The following is a 19,422-nucleotide window of genomic DNA, read 5'->3' as shown; positions in this document are numbered from 1 at the left end:
AGTTTTTACTCAAAAGGAGATAGATTATTATACAAACACATCAATATGGCAGATATTACATAATCACCTATTTGTCCTTGTGGTAGCTATATCCATACATGAAAATGCGTGTGAATAACAAAAGTAGGAAGAAAAGTAGAACAAACACTGGGCACACTCTGATCACAACCATAGAAAATCCACCAATGTGTTCACTACCTAAAATTAGAAGAGGATTTGGAACTGTATGAATAGAATTATTTTTTGTTAAAGTTCTTTAAGTGTCTGTGTTTTTAAAATTTCTCAGTGACAGTTTACTTATTAGGGAAGAGGTGGCTGGCGCTATCTAGAAATGTCTGTCTCGCTACTAATAAGGCCTTTAGGCTCCTATTGTTTTAACGTGTTTCCAATTATCTTGACTGTCTGCCTTGAAATGGAAACAAAGCTGAGTGGCAAAATGACCAATGAGAGATAAAGAGACCAGATTGGGGTTTTCTTCCTCTTAACTGTATACTCAAAGTGGCCTAGGGGATCTACACAGGCATGAGCGATAGCACTGAGGTCTGGTTCATTTGTTCACATAGATACAATTTCTGCAGAGCTCAGGATATTCAGATTCCTTCTAATATTTATATTCCTTCCAACTCTAAGTAAAGTTACTAAGTAAGACACTACTTTCATAAATAATGACCAGTGTGAGTTGAGCCTCCTCTGTGCTCCAGACTCTGGAGATACAAAGAAAAATAAAACATGATTACTGTCTTCAGTGATCTTGCAACTAATGAATTCTCAATATCAAAACAGAAAATTAAACCTTCCTTCCTCAATGAAGCCTTTTCTAACTCTTCTACCTCATTGCATTTCTTTCCATTTCCATATTCCTAGAGGGTTATATTCTGCACTCTACAATTTAGATTTTAATTAGATAACTAACATAGTGTGTTGTGGAAAGAGCCCTGGACTGGAGTTCTAGTTCTCACGTAGTTGCCTTAAAACTTTCTACAAACCACTAAACCTCCCCGCATCTCACATTCCTTCTTCTAAAATCACGATTCAGATGATCCCTAAGACCCTTCAAGATCTGAAATTCTATGATTTGTCTGTTGTTGTGTGTGTTCTGTGTTTTACATGCCTAGTTTTTACAAAACACACCTCGGTGCCAGCTCCTGGTAGACACCCAGTAAAAAGAGATTATTTATTCAGTCTGTAGGTTTTCTAAACATTAATCTCTTGTCTCATTAACGTTCTGTTTTTATTTAAGATAGATTTTGAGTGTTTGGATTTGATTCATTCAAGTAATGTTTATCAAGCACTTTACCATGAGCTGTCTACTGTGTTGGCCGTTTGTGGTTTGAGGAGGTGCTTGTGGAGGGCTGGCCATCATTTGTGAGGACTGTGGTGTTGAGATCTACACATCAGGCTGAGAGTTGGACCAAATCATCTTGACCGTTGCTCCCATCTTCAACGTTTTATTATTTTATTCAGTGCCTATTTGTATTGAAGTTGGTGTTGGGGTTTTCTTTGTGGTTTGTTCTGATCACTTCTGATTTTTAATAATATGTCATACATTTGTGTAGCATTTTACAGAACCCCTTCTAGTTTTGTTAGAGGGTAGAGAGTGCTAGTTACCCCCTCTCCCATTTCTCAGCACTTGGGGAAAGATACACAGAACGAAATGAGGTGAAGTGTGTGCATGGAGGGCCAGTGCCTCTAAGAGCACATCACCCTCCCTCCGGGAGAGCTCGACTGAAGGATGAGGCCAGGGCTCTCGTGACCCCCTTAGGATTCCATCTGTTCAGCCACTGGAGGGCAGAGTTACTGGAGACTTGCTGGCCCAGTGCTCCCAGAGCTCCTCCCTCAGCCCCTTCTAGGCTTCATCTACTGTGAGGGTCTTCCTCGCAATTAGCTTGGAGCACTTCATCTCTGGCCAGAAGCCTCCAGTGGTTCTGAGTGCAGACTCCTGGCCTGGCATTTGCCATTCTCCACGATGTGGTGCTAGTTGCCCATACCAGCACTCTTCCCAGCTGCCAGGCCCCACGATCCCTGAGCAGGTCCCGGGCTTTCCCTCTTGGACTTCTGTCATCCTTTCTAACTAGAGCCCGGACCCCTAATCTATCACAGTGCTACCCCACTTCTTCCAAATGTCACCTCTTCCAGGGAGCCCATCCTGCTTCTCCTTGCCAGTTGTGGTCTCTTTCCTGCTGAATCACCCTGGGGCTTTCCTGTACTGTGTATCTTTGGCTTTATGTTCTGGTTATTTAAGTACTCGTCTCTAGAATGTGAGCCTCTAGACAATCTCTTATTCATCTTTGTGTTCTCTATAGCACCTAGGACAGTGCCCGGCCCGTGGTGTATATTCAGTCAGACCTGGTTAGGTTATGGCTGAGCAGGGATGGATTTAAACACACCGGGGAACGGCAATCAGCCCCGTGATGCCAAAGTGCTGTCATCTGCAAATGCGTTTACTGGGAAGCTTGTCGGCCATCATAAGGAGCTGCCTCTCTTAAGACCAACAGTGTGATCTGGAAGGAGATCTGTTCTGGTGTCATGTGCTTGGGTCTTTGTCTCTAATTCACTCTGTCCTCTGGGCTGTAGTTTCCTCATCCTATAAAAATGAGAGAGTCGAACCAGATGACTGTGATGCCCCTTCCTGTTCCAACATAACATGATTTCATAAAAATACATTTATTTTTATTTTATTTTATTTTTTGAGATAGTCTCACTCTGTCGCGCAGGCTGGAGTACAGTAGCGTGATCTCGGCTCACTGCAACCTCTGCCTCCCGGGTTCAAGCCATTCTCCTGTCTCAGCCTCCCAAGTAGCTGGGACTACAGGCACATGTAACCACACCTGGCTAATTTTTGTATTTTTAGTAGGGATGGGGTTTCACCATGTTGGTCAGGCTGATCTCAAACTCCTGACCTCAGGTGATTCACCTGCCTAGGCCGCCCAAAGTGCTGGGATTACAGGCATGAGCCACTGCGCCCAACCATAAAAATAAACTTTAACCACCTGGTGGTTTTATGAGCATGCTTACCAGTTGACCCCAGTGCTACGTGACAGGCTGACTTAATGACTAGTTGGCAGGTTCGTTCAGTAAACGCTCATGGTATGCAGGATGTTTGTACTCCTGCAATAAACAGATGACAGAGAAAACCAAGACACTGTCCCTGCATTCAAAGGTTTGACATCCTCAACTTGCTGAGGCTCCAAATCTGCACTTCGCACACCCATTACATGCACACCAACCTTGAGTGCTGGCACGTTGTGTGGGAATGAGGAAGTGTGTTCTGATGCCACACATGGGACTTGACGTCCTCTTCAAATTAATCCCTGTCCCCTGCCTCTGCTAAAGAACTCTGAAATAAAAGGGGGTGGGAGATGGTGATGGTGAAAAGAGACTTGTGTCCTGTAGTGATGGTGAGGATGAGCAATAGACTCGCCTGTTTTCTGTCATGCGGTGGCACACTGAGTCCCCGAGCAACTCCTCTAAGAGATGCAGGTCCCTCTCAGCCACTCAGAAAACTCCAGCAGGGATTAGAGCAGGATGAGGTGGGGGCAGGCAGGGCCTGTTGAGAGCTGAAGTTTAGATGGTGAGCACAGAGTCCCAAGCCTGGGAGGGAGGTTGTCTGTGGAGTGTGAAGAACTTGGCTCAACCCGGCCACCAAATGCTGGGAAGCCTGACAGGGGAGTGAAAAATGAGCCTGGAAGAGTTGGAGCCAGGAAGGCAAGGAAAATCAAATCAAATCTGGATCCTGATTTAAAAGGCATTAGGCCGAGGGGAGCCAGGCACCTGAACATACTTTCCACAGCCTGTCATGCTGGGCCTGCCTCATCCGTGCGCAACGAGGGGATGTCGGGCCCAGGGAACTGGTTCCTAGGCCACTATCCCCCAGTCAGTCCACTCAGGCACAGGCACGACCCCATCAAACGCCATACTCTGTTGGGCTGGAGGCCGGGAGAGCTGCTGTGGCTCAGTCCAGAAAAGAGTGAGGAGAGACTGTTTCTGGAGCAGTCTGGCACCAGTCAGTCCTCCACATGCATAGTGAACACTGGTACGGGATTAATGAATTATCTGAGACAAAGCTCTTTTGTCATAAGGTCAAGTTATCCCCAAGCCCACCCCCCACTCTTCATTTTTAGCAGCCAGGACATAGCCATTTGGAGTCTGAAGTGAAATTCTGGACCCTCAGTGCTGGAATCACTCGTGGAGGCACTTTATAGAGAGTGATTTCTCAAGGTGGGATCCTGCAGAAACCACTGGGTGCCTGCAGAGTCCCACCCAAACCCACTGAGGTGAGACCAAGGAATCTGCACTTGAGCACACTGTCCCTAAACAGGTTCTTCTATAAGCCACTCAAGGGACAGCCGTTAGTCTCCAGAGACGGAAGCAAAGGTCACACCTGCAGGTTTCAGCTGCCCCTGGGGGAGCACGTGGGAAGTGGCTGGGCAGTGGAGGAAGGGGTGACTGGGCTTCTGCATCTTGCCTGATTTTACTTCTGAGGGTGGCGGGTCTGACAATCACAGGCCCTGGGAAGGGGCTCTCTGTTGATAGGCTGCTTGAGCATATTGCTGACTTATAGATTGGTGATTTATTTTATTTTATTTATTTTATTTTGTTTTATTTGAGACGGAGTCTCACTCTGTCGCCTAGGCTGGAGTGCAGTGGCACAATCTTGGCTCACTGCAAGCTCTGCCTCCCGGGTTCACGCCATTCTCCTGCCTCAGCCTCCTGAGTAGCTGGGACTACAGGTGCCCACCACCACGCCCAGCTAATTTTTTCTATTTTGTTTAGTAGAGACGGGAATTGGTAATTCTTATTATCACCATTATCTCCCCCATTATCACCCTCCCGAGGAATCCCCTACTGAAAATTTAATACGACAGTTATACTTTATACTGTATATGTGTACTGTAGTATATCTGTGGGTATACATAAAAAGAGTAAGACTTTTTGCCCCTTACTCCCGAGAACAAATTGTCCGCCCCTCCCCCCACCTTAGGGATGCTATTACCCCCTTGAGAATGCATCATATAGATTAAATTTTATAATGCTTATAATCTTCTGGAGTAGAGGTGTGGAGTCAGAATAGAGAGGGAAAAATATGGGTAAGAAATAATAAACCTGGGTAAGAATAGCATACAGAAATAAGCACTGTACAGTCTTGTATTATAGTTGTTAGAGATGGGCTGCAAATGTGACTATTTGTTAGCTTTCTGGAAATCATTTTGTCTTTAAAAAATAAGCCCATTTGCTCAGGACATGCATCAAAGGCCTAACTAGTGGGAACTCTAGAGATTATGTGTGGGTATCTACACACGTGCCTGTGCATAAACAAGGGAAGCTGTCTGGATGCTAAAGGTGGTAGGGGATGCTTTTTGGGCAGAAGACTGGAGACCCCTGGCTCTGTCATTGTTCTATCTCCCCTCCTACCCTGAACTCAGATCACCACTATTGTCTGCTCCACACCCTCAGCCCTGTTCCCAAGCTGGCTCAGGCCCCTTCTCGCTGCTCTTCGCCTCATCTGACTTGTGGCCCTCGGGTCTCTGTTCTATACTTGGTCATGCTCCCTGAACCTCTCCAAAGTTTCAGTGGGGAAGAGAGGGTGAGGGCAGGACTCGAGCTGTGGCAGAGTATGGGTAAATACCTCAGGGAGGACCAGTTCACCTCGACCTCTTCTTCAGGGAGCAGTGGCCAGCCCATGCTTATAAACATGTGCTTGCCAGAGTGCAAATGATCAAGAAACGTCAGGGCAGGCAATCAAGAAGCTTTGTGTCATGGGGCAATGGAAAGAATAGAAGCACAGATTTTGTAGCCAGGATATCTGAGTTTGAATTTCTTCTGCTTACATTCTCTAGGCTCCATAGCTGAGATGGGAATAGTAATTCCTACTTCCCAGCATCGTTGGAGGGTTGATGCAATGGCAGATGTGCACCAGCACATAGCAGTTGCCTAATAAAATGGTGGGCATCGTAGTACTATAGTAATACAATCAGGATCGCTGATCTGTCCACAGCACCACTCTAAATGGCTTACTTTGAGAATGCTTTAAAGTAAAAATGCAATATTCTACTTAAAAAAGCAGATAAGCAGGGAGAAGATGGCCGCCCCAGCAGTGTCCGGTCTCTCCCGGCAGGTGCGATGTTTCAGTACCTCTGTGGTCAGACCGTTTGCCAAGCTTGTGAGGCCTCCTGTTCAGGTATACGGTATTGAAGGTCGCTATGCCACAGCTCTTTATTCTGCTGCATCAAAACAGAATAAGTTGGAGCAAGTAGAAAAGGAGTTGTTGAGAGTAGCACAAATCCTGAAGGAACCCAAAGTGGCTGCTTCTGTTTTGAATCCCTATGTGAAGCGTTCTATTAAAGTGAAAAGCCTAAATGACATCACAGCAAAAGAGAGGTTCTCTCCCCTCACCACCAACCTGATCAATTTGCTTGCGGAAAATGGTCGCTTAAGCAATGCCCAGGGAGTCGTTTCTGCCTTTTCTACCATGATGAGTGTCCATCGCAGAGAGGTGCCTTGCACGGTGACCACCGCATCTCCTTTAGAAGAAGCCACACTCTCTGAATTAAAAACTATCCTCAAGAGCTTCCTGAGTCAAGGCCAAGTATTGAAATTGGAGGCTAAGACTGATCCGTCAATCATGGGTGGAATGATTGTGCGCATTGGAGAGAAGTATGTTGACATGTCTGTCAAGACCAAGATTCAGAAGCTGGGCAGGGCTATGCGGGAGGCTCTCTAAGTGTTGGTTTTCTGCCATCAGTGAAAATTCTTAAACTTGGAGCAACAATAAAAAGCTTCCAGAACAAACAAACAAACAAAAAAAAAAAAAAAAAAAAAGCAGATAAGCAAAGGTAGAAAGAAGGCTAAAATTACCTATGGTTCTGCTTTGCTCTCAGTCTGTATTATTGTTTTGTTTAATCGTTCTGTCCTATAGTTCTTTTCTAAGCTGGGGGTTTATTTTGTTTTCAACATAGGAATAACTACAGGATTTATAGGGGCAGAGTGGCTTGTGGAACCATCACAGGCCATGGGTCGGACTTGATTTTTAATTCAATCCCATCCTTTACCAGCTGTGATCATGAGTAATTTGCCAACTCTCCAAGTCATGTTGCTATCTATAAAATGGGGATAATGCTACCTATAATATGGCATTATTTAAGTGAAATATCTTTGCTGCATATGTAATAGAAGTGCTTAGTAACTTTTAGTCATAACTAAAATTATTCATACTGTTTTGTATCCTGCTTTTTTCAGCCAACATAGCATTTTTCAAATCACCCCGTCATCATAATTTTAATGGTGAATATTCCACTAAATTTGATATGCTACCATTTACTGAATCATTCCTCTGTTGGCAGTTATCTTGATGGTTTCTAATATTTCCTTTTATTAAATTAAATTTGCATCAACATCTTTACACATGAAGTTTTTAATTCCATATTTAATATTATTTCCTTGGGATTGATTAGTCAGCAGAAGAGAGGTGAATGGGACAAGGATTCGGGCATCTGTAAGCACAAGTACTTTCCAAGAGGCCAGTCTTCTTCAGCTTGCACTGTTATCAGTAAGGGAGACGACACAGCACCAGTTTTCATGGCCCACCTGCTCCCCGATCTATGAGATTCAAACTCGCCTTGTCAATTTGGAGCACCTCTGTCCACCAGCTTCTTCCTGCCCCAGCTCATAGCTTGGTTCTCTCCGAACCAAGAATCCTTCACTAGACCTCAGTCTGCATCTGCCCTGCAGCTTGGCCTCTTGTCCTGATGCCACACGGGGACCAGCAGGGCCTGCAGGTACCAAGCGGTCAGGAGGGTGGGAGGCAGGAAGCCAGAGAGTCTAGTGAGAGCTGAAACCCGTAATGGCCTCTGCTGGGGTGGCAGAGGGAGCGAGAACAGCAAGCAGACTCAGAGGCCAGGCCTCTTCATCCTAGTCCTCAGAAAGATCAAGACAGCCCAGGGCTCAGGAGACCTTAGTGCCTACCATGATGCCTGACACACAGTAGGTGATTAAGAAGTGAAAACCAAAGGCTGGACAGTGGGAGAGCTGTGAGTGCAAGGAGAACCATCTTCTTCCCAGAGGTTTACTGACCTTGACTGATTGATAGAGGACCTCATAATTTCAAGCTGAGAGACTCTTCCAGCCACACTGGGTCAAATGTTGAACTACTTGGTACTTGTCATTCCTCTTTTTCTCTTTTCTTCTCTACACATCATGATCCTGGCCCACATAGTGATTAATTTTAATCATTCCATTGAAATCATATTCTTATTCAGAGTATATTTGTCAATTTGTCTTCACTGAGCCCCAGACTAGGAGCCTTTGGTTGGATACTGTCTCCCCTGATAGAGAGTGAGCATCCTAAGGCAGGTGCCACGTCCATTGTACTGACTCTAAAGTAGGTGCACAAGGAACACAGAGCTGGGTTCTAAGAGGCATGAAATGCTAAGACTCAGTTCTTGCTCATTAATGCCGCCTGATTGAAGTACTAAAATGTATGTGCATGCACACACTTTCCTGAACTTATATTTGTTTCATAAGATCTGCCAGTGCTGACAGCCAGGTGAGGTACCCCATGCCTATAATCCCAGTACTTTGGGAGGTTGTTTGGGGAGGATTGCTTGAAGCCAGGAGTTCGAGACTACCAGCCAGGGCAGCAAAGCAAGACCCAGTCTCTACAAAAAATAGAAATAAAAAAAATTAGCTGGGCATAGTGGTATGCAACTGTCGTCCCAGCTACTGAGAGGCTAAGGTGGGAGGATCACTTGAGCCCAGGAGTTCAAGGCTTCAGTGAGCTATGATTGCACTCCAACCTGGGTAACAAAGCGAAACCCCATCTCTAAAATTTAAACAAAAATTACCTTGTTGAATCTGTCTTTTCCATCTCCACTATTACAGTAGGCGCTCCTTGTAGGAGGAGACTAGATCCTTAACCTTCTTTACATCCCCAGTGTCTAGCACAGTAGCAGTGAAGGGTGCTCAATGAGCCTTTATCCTGTGCATAAACAAACACTAGTAATGAACAAGACCCTATGCCCTATGGTCAGTATATTAATACAATAAAATGTGCAACAAAAAATATAGGAAAGAAGCATGCAGAAGACCTCATGAAGAAGGCCAGTTTTATTCTAGGCCTTTCTAGGGTCAGTAATTTATTCAGTTACAAAATAAGGGTGTGGTGTTTAACAGTGCTCTCGAAGAATACTCCTGCGGGGACACTGGTGAAATATCTTGTCAAAAGGCTAGGAAGCCTTGGCATAACTTTTTGATACTTGGAACTTTCTTGCCCATGATTCTATTTGACTCCCCTGAAAAGTAGTGAGCTATGGAGGAACAAGCCTGAATTTGGGGACCTTGTGTAAATTACTTACCTTCTTTGAGATTTTTTTTCTTACCTATAAAATTAGTATGGTAACACTGACCTTACAGAGGTATTGGGAGGATTAACTCAAATGACGTACATAATGTAGCCTGTACTTCCCGAGAACGAACATCCAACCCCCTCCATGCTTGTACAGCAGGGGGAGTAGTAATTGCCTCTGGAGGCCTGTGATGCAGTCTCCACTGACCCTGCAAAAGTGCTGTAACCTCTGCCTGACCTGCTTGTAGGTTGCTTAGGAGGGGAGCTGAGAAGTGACAGGAAAAAGGTTTTGTATGCAGTTTATGAGTTAAGAGAATATTACTTAATTGTGGGTTTGATGGAAAACATTATGTGAGGTTGGTTCAGATCTTTCCAGAGGTCTGCCAGCAACCTCAGAAGTGGAGCCTTATTGAAAACAGCTGGGGAGAAGGTTGGCGCCCAGCCTCTCTTTGCTTTTCCATGCCCCAGAGCTGTCTCAGTGGACTGAGCTCAGCCCCAGGACCCTGCCAAAGGCTCTGGCAGCCTCAGCTGGGGACAGGCAGTGGTTCTGCCCAGCTTGGGGCTCCATCTCTAAGATCGAAACCAGTTAAGCTAGGAATTTGCCAGGCCACCAGTCAGTATTTCTTCCAGGTTTTGAAATTAGCCGCTGACTTGAGTTCTTGCAGGATGAGTTAACCAGTGCAACGTTTTCATGGCAGGGGTGTGGGCTGCCTACTGGATGTGTGATGGATGGGCTGTGTTGTCCTTTGAAGTCCTCCCAGCTGTCCTGCTGGGCACCAGCTAGAGAATGAGGATACTGTTCAAAGCACAGCCCTCCTATATGTCCATTTGGAAGCCTCACCCTCCTTTGCTGCAGAGGCTTTTCTATCGGAAGGCTGCTAGCTTTGCTATAGCTGAAGCCCATTTGGTTTTATCCCAACTACTCACCAACCATGTCGATTTCAGCTGACTTTTCTTAAAGACAAATATGGCATGCCACTCCCTTATTCTTTCACTTCGAAGGGACATTTAGTCACTGCCAGTCTCTCATTTTATTTACTTTCTAAAAATGTGCTCCTAGTAAATTTGCATAATTGGAATTTCAGTAAAATTTTAAAACTTTTTTTTATTGTTCATGAAAGTAAAATGTGTTCCATACTTTAAAATATTTGAAATACAGACAGTGTAGAAAACAATCCCGCCATCCAGTGATGACAGCTATTTACACATTGGTAGATTTCCTTTGTATTTTTTTTCTATTGTAACAAGGAAAAAGTATATCGTTATTAAAAGTTACATTATGGATATTAAGTAACTGGTTTTATATGCTGCCTTTTTAGTTAGTACTTCTTTTTTTTTTTTTTTTTTTTTTTTGTCAGAGTTTTTTTCTTTTTTCCCCGCTGTGGTGTTGTTTCGGGCTCTTGGTTACTGCAAGCTCCACCTCCCAGGTTCACACCATTCTCCTGCCTCAGTCTCCTGAGTAGCTGGGACTACAGGCACCCGCCACAATACCTGGCTAATTTTTTTTTTGGATTTTTAGTAGAGACAGGATTTCACCATGTTAGCCAGGATGGTCTTGATCTCCTGACTTCGTGATCCGCCTACCTCGGCCTTCCGAAGTGCTGGGATTACAGGCGTGAGCCACCGCGCCCGGCCCCTTTTTAGTTAATGCTTTCTCATGTTCTTTAAAATTCTTCAAGATAGGCCGGGCGCGGTGGCTCAAGCCTGTAATCCCAGCACTTTGGGAGGCCGAGACGGGCGGATCACGAGGTCAGGAGATCAAGACCATCCTGGCTAACACGGTGAAACCCCGTCTCTACTAAAAAATACAAAAAAAACTAGCCGGGCGAGGTGGCGGGCGCCTGTAGTCCCAGCTGCTCGGGAGGCTGAGGCAGGAGAATGGCGTGAACCTGGGAGGCGGAGCTTGCAGTGAGCTGAGATCCGGCCACTGCACTCCAGCCCGGGCGACAGAGCGAGACTCTGTCTCAAAAAAAAAAAAAAAAAAAAATTCTTCAAGATAAATCTTAATAGTTATATAGTATTTTGGTCTTATAATTATTTCAAATAGACTATGTTTTTGATATTTTGATTTCTAATATTTAATCGTTTAAATAAGTTAAACTTATATCCATCTTCATGGACATCTTTGCTAATTCCTAAGAGATATTAGAAATAGAAGTATTGAATCTTTTTAAGTCTTTGGATAGCTATTTCCAAATTGTTAAAAATAGCCTTATAAGGTCAACATTACTATGCTAATTTTATAGGTAAGAAAAATGAAGTTTAAATTATTACCCTCCCTTCAGCAATGTGTAAGAATGTAATTTTCTCACACTCATAAGCACTAGTTATCCCTTTACCTATTAACACATTTTTAAATGAAAAATATCACATTTTATTTTATATTTGCTTGATTAATTTTAAATTAAACATTTTTATATGTTTGGCTACTACTTCAGAAACTTCTTGTTCCTGTTCTTTACTTTTTTCCTTCTGTGTTCTTTTTATTTAGTCATGTAAACTTTTTATATCTTAAAAATGTTCACCTTTTTTACATATATATTTGAAATATTTTTAATGTGTTTACCTTTTAATTGTTATCCTAAGTTTACTTTTGTACAGAAATTTTAAATTTTAATGGTCACATGTCTTTATGCTTTCCACTATTAGTGTCATGCCTGGAATCTCTAAGATTATGTCCACATTTCTTCTAGCTTTTTTTACTTTTAACATTTTAATCAAAATGGATGTTTCTGTGTATAATGTGAGGAAGAAATCTTGAATAGGATTTTTTTTCAAGTTATCCATACTTACTGAATAATCTATTCTTTTCCCATTAGTTTGAGATCAGCTTTACTGTGTACTGAAGTCTTATGTATAGAGTTTGTTTTAGGATTTTTCTGGACTATTTCATTAGTCAATATGTGAACCAAAATGGTTTTAATAATTGTAGCTTTTTAACATTCCGTATCTAATCATATAATCCTACTGGTTACTTTTAATACAAGAACAAAGTATTTCTCTTTATATATCGAAGACTTCTCACATGTTGTTTAGAAAGTTTTGAAACTTTAATTATATAGGATCTTCATGTTTCTTAAGTTTTTTCCTGGGTGAAGTGTGTGTGCATACCTTTCCTAATGGTAATAGCTACTAGATATGAAAACAATTTTAACTTTTGAGTAGTTTATAACTGGCTAAAGCCAATATCAGAGGTATAGATGGTTTCCACCTTATGATAGTTCAGCTTATACATTGTCAACTTTATGCAAAAATGATACACATTCATTAGAAGCTATACTTCAAGTACCCCCACAACCATTGTTTTTCACTTTCAGTGCTCAATACATTACATGAGATATTCAATGTTGTGTTATATAATAGGCCTTGTGTTAGATGATTTTGCCCAACTGTAAGCTAATGTAAGTATTCTGAGCATGTTTAAGGGAGGCTAGGCTAAGCTATGATGTTTGATGAGTCACTATATTTAATGCATTTTCAACTTAGAAAATGTTCGACTTAGGATGAGCTTATTGGGATGTAGGCCATCATAAATTAAGGAGCATCTGTATATGCATAGCCTTTAATGCTTTTATCACTGAACAAAAGTTACTAAAAATTAGTGAGCCAATCATTCAACTCACAAAATCAAAGGCTAGAACAAGCCAAAGGAAAGCAGAAGCAAAACATTTATATAAAAGGAGAAATGAGTTTATTACAAAGAGAAAAACAATATTTAGGAATCAACTTAAGGACTGGTCTTAGAAATAGGAAATAGGCCAACCCTACTAGGCCATTCAAAGAAAAACAGAAAATACACCTAACATTTGGAAATGGGACTCTAACCACTGATCTGTAGTTAATAAAAATGAGATTTTCAGGGTAAACTCTGATTTGAAGATATTGAAAGAAGTAGATGCTTTTCTAAGAAAATTAACTTAAAAAGAAGTTGAAAACCTGAAAAGTTCAGTGGAAGAAACTGGAACAGTTGAAGAAATACATCCTGAGAAAGTTCTGGATCCACATAGTTTTATAGATGAGTTCATTAAAACCTTCAAGGAGTAGATCATTCCAAGCTCTGTATTTGTAGCACAAAGGTTATTTACAGTATGAAATGGAATATTTATTCCATAGTCTTTCTCACCTTTATACACTCAATTCCGTGAAATTCTTGGAAAACTAGGATTGGGGTTGTAAGGCATCTTAGAGGGTAGGAAGGCTTCTTCTGACAACATCCCAGCCAGACGGCTCTCCAGCCTTCTATGAACATTCTGGGGACGGGGATCTACCATGTCACAGTTGGTCCATTTGGTTGTTGAGGCATTGTTGGTCTTACTTATATGAACCTAAATCTGCCTCTGGAGAATTTTGGACCCATTTCTCCTTGGCCTGTCCTCTGGCACTACATAGCATGTAGACTTTTATACAAGAGCTCATCATATATTTGAAGACAGATATGCCCTCCTTTTGGTGTGTTTTACTCCAGGCTAAATAGACCAACTTCCCTCAACTAAACTTTATGTTCCTTCAATAAACATCTGTTGAGCACCTGCCAGGTGCCAGCTGGACATTGGGCATCATCCCCTCACACAACATGAGCCCCTTCCTCAGTATCCTATTAACACGTGGCACTTGTACCTGGATGCAGTCCGTCAGTGATGCCCATGTGGAATGGGACTGCCCACTCCCTGTGTGGACACCATGCTCTGTTAATACGGCTTAAGGTTAAATCATGTTTAAAAGACTCATGCTTGGCTCCTTTGATGTGAACTGCCCTTCCACCCTAATTTTGTCTAGTTGATGATTTAGAACCTTCACAAGACGTATTCTCTCCTAATATATCTTGATTCGGACCTTTGTTCTTTTATTTTATTTTGAGAAAGCATTTTGCTCTTGTTGCCCAGGTTGGAATACAATGGCATGATCTCGGCTCACTGCAACCTCTGCCTCCAAGGTTCAACCGATTCTCCTGCCTCAGCCTCCCAAGTATCTGGGATTACAGGTGCCCACCACCACACCCAGCTAATTTTTTTTTTTTTTTTTTTTTTTGTATTTTTAGTAGAGATGGGGTTTCACCATGTTGGTCAGCCTGGTCTCGAACTCCTGACCTCAGGTGATCCACCCACTTCAGCCTCCAAAAGTGCTGGAATTACAGGCATGAGCCACTGCACCCGGCCTGACTTTGTTCTTTTAGAACATTGATTCTATCAGCCAATATGTATACTCCCAGGATTAATGCCAACTTTAGTACTCGTGAGCAGCCTTGTAGTCCATTCAAGTAATAAATTCAACAGAATAAAAATGTTCAACAAAAGAGAAATAGGAAGTCCTAGGACCTACCAGAGAGACCATGACATTAATTTAAAAATACTTATTGATCACCTACTATGTGCCAGTCATTGTACTGGGAGTTGGTAATTCACTGGTGAGCCAAAGCTTTGTAGCTCTTTCCACAAACAGTTACAGTTTAGTGCATGAGACAGGCCGGAGTAACTGTGCACACAGATGAATTATAAGCTGTGATGAGGCCCACTGAAGGAAATCCCGGGGTGCAATGAGAGCATAACAACATGACTTAGTTTGGGAAATCAACAAAGGTGTCTCTGAAGTGACACCCAGGCTGGGATATAAAGACTGGAGGGAGAGACATCAGTCAGCTAGCCACTCAGTGCTGCCAAAAGGAAGTGGCCATGCTGAGTGTGGAGACAAGTTCAGAATAGGTGTAATGCCTGTTTCCCTCTCATGAGTAAGTCACAGTCTTGCAGTAAGTTGTGCCAAATATACCTGGAATGAATAAAAACATAACCCGTGTTACTGGCATAAGGGCTGTCACCTCAGATTGTCATGAGCCATTCTGGTTTAAAATATTCTCATTTTTCCAGTAAAGTCATCCAAATATGCTTGGAGTTCCAGTATTTTGATGTTGAAACTTTTATAGCACCAACTCCTTCTTGCACCTGGAGGCTGCTCGTAAATCTCTCGTCAGATAATGTGTCCTGATTTTTTTAATGGAAAATATGGTCCTGTGCTTGGTGTAGGGCAGAGAGAAATGTGGAAGGTGATGTCATGGTGATTAGTTGTCTCAGATTTTCTGGGATGGGCCTGATTTTAAGTAGTGTGCACTGTGATCAGATCAGCATGCACTCATTTTTAACACGTGATCACCGTAGGTAATAGTGTAGGTGCTGCAAGGTGAAAGCAGGGCAAGATCAGAGGCAGCCGGAGTAACTGGGGAGGCTCTCTAGAGGCAGAGCAAGTGGTCCTGGAGGAGCAGGCAGAGAGGCGAAGAGTGCACTGGTGTGGCCTTTTGGAATTGCTCCTCGCTTGACTCTGCCAGCAGCGCACATTTCTAAGGCCCCTATCCTGTTCACCAGACAGCCAGACAGTGTATGGTGAAGATGTTTCGAAAGGACACATCCCATAGACAAATAGAAATAGAACTATGATTATCTCCTTTTGCGACAAGGAAGTAAGTAAAAATTGATTGTACCAGCATTTAGCCCTGGCTTTAGAATATTATTTTTCAGACTTACAAGCAAATACTACCTACTTAGAGGTAGAACTGAGTCCCCATTACCCAATCTCTGGGTATATTTACAGAACTAGGTCCACTGTGGCCAGGGGCCAGGAGCAGCAGTGGCCTGAGCCCTGCATGGGGTTAGGGGTCTTTGCCTTAGAGAGGGTCTGGGTGAGTCATTCAGGTCAGGGCTGTCCTTATTGAATGCGTCTTCCCTTCAGGTAACATAGCTGAGCAGTCAGTGCTGAGAATTCTGACTCTGCCCTCACCTGTATTTGGTGGCAGTCCTTCCCAGGGGCAGAAGACGCAGCCGAGGGCCAGGGAAACATTGGTTTTTTCATTTCCCCCTGTCCAGCAAAAGGAAGGGAAAAACATCAAGCTTGGAAATGGGACCCTGACCCTGGACCCAATTGTAAAGCTCTTAGAAAAGGCTTTGGAGTAAGCACTGCTCTCATGCTTGCATCCTGCAGCTGGGGGCGAAGGGCTCTCCAGACCTTCCTGCTTCTTTTGGGCTGCGGGCTGTCCTGGTTCCCCTCCGCTTCTAGGGCAACAGCCCTGCTGGGCAGCAGTAACAGCCAAGTGATCACTGTGAGAAGCTGCTGCTGAGAGGCCAGGAGTTCGGTCAGCGTGCCCAGATCCTAGGGGCTCCTTTAGAAGCCAAGTGGTGATGGTAGGAGTCCAGGCTCTCTTAGGCTGAAGAGGACTCTTTAGAGTGTAACAAGTTTGCAGACCCTTCCAATACCTAACCCAAAGCTGACCCTTTTAACAACACAAAATAAAGTCATCTTCTCAAGAGCCACCGGGCCTCTCTTAGCAGCCCCCTCCCCTGAAGGCATCTACAGGCATCATTCATCCTTAGCAAGTACTTCTCCCTGTCACTTCCTGACACCCCCATGGGACTGGTGCAATTTTAATGTATCTCTCATTTTTCTACTTTGGTCTGAGGCTGTTATGGGAGCATTGGGGTTAGGTGTGTAGCAAGGCCTTAGGCAGCCTCTCTGCACCAGCCAAGTGCATTTGTTTTGCCTAGAGACAGAGTCTCACCTCTGTCACCTAGGCTGAGGCAGGGTATAACCCTCGCTCACTGCAACTCTCTCCACTCCTAGGTTCAAGCCACCTCCCACCAGCCTCCTGGAGCATCTGGGATTACAGGCGCAAAGCCACTATGCCTCGGCCAATTTTGCATTTTCAGTAGCCATGGTTTTCACATGTTAGCCAGGCTGGTCTGAATCTCCTGATTTCTAGGTGGATTCTACTAACCCCGGCCCTGTATGTGCTTGGAATTACAGGCATGAGCCACCACAATCATTTCCCATGCACTTGTTTTTTTTTTTTTTTTCAGATTTGTCTCAAGGTGCTGCCTAGGGCTGGAGTGGTTGATCTTGCTCACTGTGGCCCGCCTCCCGGTCTACACCATTCTCTGTCCCTCAGCCTCCCAGTAGCTGGGACTACAGGCTCTTCACACCACTGGGCTGGCTCTCTGTATTTCTAGTAGAGGTGGAGCCTTCACTGCTCTGCCAGGATGGTCTCGGATTCTGGATTCCTCGTGGATCCTCACTTCCCGCTCCCGGCCTCCCAGCTGGGATTGAGCAGGCTCTGAGCCAGCTGCCTGGCCATGCACTTGTTTTAAGAAGAAGAATACAGGCCAGTTCATGGAATTCTGAGGCCAGTGGTCTGAGCAGTTGTCGGTACTGAGACCAAGCCCTACCTACGCTTCCTTAACCTACGTTTCTTTGGTCTTAACGTGCCCAGCTTGGTTCTCCTCGCTTCTACCTTATTTCTTCTCCGGGTCTTCTCCTGAGGGACCAAGTAGACGAAGGGACGCTGGTGGGAGGGGGAAAGGAAAGTTTGAGTTTTGTTTTTTACTACATAACTGGGCAGCTTTTCCCTCCATTTTTCCAGATACTTCTTTAGAAAAGAGATTTCAGTGGCATGGACTGGGAAGTCTAATTCTGCTTTAAATGTGTGTTTTGAACCAGGACTCTGACCCCTTTGGTGCTCCCCAGCCCCCAGGCAGGCCACCAACAAATACCCAGAGAACAACCACAGGCAGGGCTTGCTCACAATGGGTCCTGATTGGAGGGTTGTTGCTATGTGTTTCTTTTCTTTTCTGCAACTCCTGGGCCATTGCCCTAAAATTCCTGAGCAATAGCCTGTGAGAGGGCGGTGCCCTGTGGAACTAAGTTGGCAAGAGCCAATAGTTCAGGTGGAAGTGGCTGAGGAGAGCTACTCTGGTTCAGCAGGAGCTGTTTATGTGCTGGCATGACCTAGAATCTGCCTTGGCTCACAACCTGGGGTCTCCGAGGAGCCCTCCTAAGGTGGGCAGGGCTATTGGGAGCCATCTCGCATCTAGTGCAAACTGGGTTCACCCTTTCCCTACAAACCCTTAGGCACCAGCCCCAGCCCTATAAGTCACCCCTACTGCTGCTCCCCTGGGGCAGATGCTGTATTAAGAAGTGGTTCTACCTTCCTGCTCAACTCACAGCAACAACTCACAGCCCTCACCCTCCTCTGTGCTCCCATGGTCCTCAGCACACGCCTCTTCCACAGCCCTGACTGCATGTGCTGTGGGCCTTGAGGCTGCGAGCCACTTCTGGGCGGCCTGGAGCAAAGGCCTGTGTGATCGATCATGGGCCAGAGAAGGGGGAATGAGGGTGGAGAGAAACAGGCAGACCAGGTCATATTCAAAGCACAATGAGAACTCATTGGAAATTTTCAAAACAGAGAGGTGGCTTTGGTCTGATTTATTTATTATAAGGCAGTGTAACATTTAGCAAAGGGATAAACATATAGCTAATTGAAACAGAACAGAGAGTTCAGAAATGGAGTTATATATATTGTCTCACTGACATTTTTGTTGTGGTAAAATATACATAAAATGAAATCTACCACTTTAACCATTTATAAGTGGACAGTTCAGCGGCACTCAGTACGTTCACACTGTTGCACAACCATCACTACCATTTATCTCTGGAACCTTTCCGCCTTGTAAAACTAAAAGTTCATACCCATTAAACAATAACTTATCAATTCCTTTCCTTCTAGCCCCTGGCAACCACCATTCTACTTTCTGTCTCTATGAATTTGACTACTCTAAGTACCTCGCGTAAGTGGAATTATATAGTATTTGTCCTTTGTCACCGTCTTACTTTACTTAGCATAATGTCTTCAAGGTTCACCAGCGTAGCATATGTCAGCATTTGCTTCCTTTTTAAATTTTTCCCTATGTAATGCCAAACCACATAACCTTCCTTTTTAAGGCTGAATAATATCCCATTATACACATATATCATATTTTGCTTGTCCATTTATCTGTTGATGCACATTTGGGTTGCTTTCACTATCTGGATGTTGTGAATAATGCTGTCATGAATGTGGGTATACAAATTCCTTCTTTCTTTTTTTTTTTTTTGTGAGATGGAATCTCACCCTGTTGCCCAGGCTAGAGGCAATGGCACAATCTTGGCTCACTGCAACCTCTGCCTCCTGTATTCAAGCAATTCTCCTGCCTCAGCCTGCCGAGTAGCTGGGATTACAGGCGTGCGCCACCACCCCCAGCTAATTTTTGAATTTTTAGTAGAGATGG

General features: G+C 44.0%; 2 protein-coding genes across 5 annotated transcripts in view; both read left to right on the top strand.

The window, feature by feature from the left end:
* The window catches only part of MYLK (myosin light chain kinase), a 221,368-nt gene that overhangs the window by 50,167 nt on the left and 151,779 nt on the right, over nucleotides 1-19,422 (top strand). The window lies entirely within an intron of this gene.
* On the top strand, nucleotides 5,595-6,789 carry LOC101016617 (ATP synthase subunit O, mitochondrial). The gene has a single exon (XM_003894025.4). It carries the CDS (start codon nucleotides 6,080-6,082, stop codon nucleotides 6,719-6,721), a length of 642 nt encoding a protein of 213 aa, XP_003894074.3. The 5' UTR covers nucleotides 5,595-6,079; the 3' UTR covers nucleotides 6,722-6,789.

The sequence above is a fragment of the Papio anubis genome, chromosome 2 (genome assembly GCF_008728515.1).
Source record: "Papio anubis isolate 15944 chromosome 2, Panubis1.0, whole genome shotgun sequence".
NCBI lineage: Eukaryota > Metazoa > Chordata > Mammalia > Primates > Cercopithecidae > Papio > Papio anubis.
The sequence above is the reverse complement of the archived record's forward strand: the minus strand, read 5'-3'. Positions and strand labels throughout refer to the sequence as shown.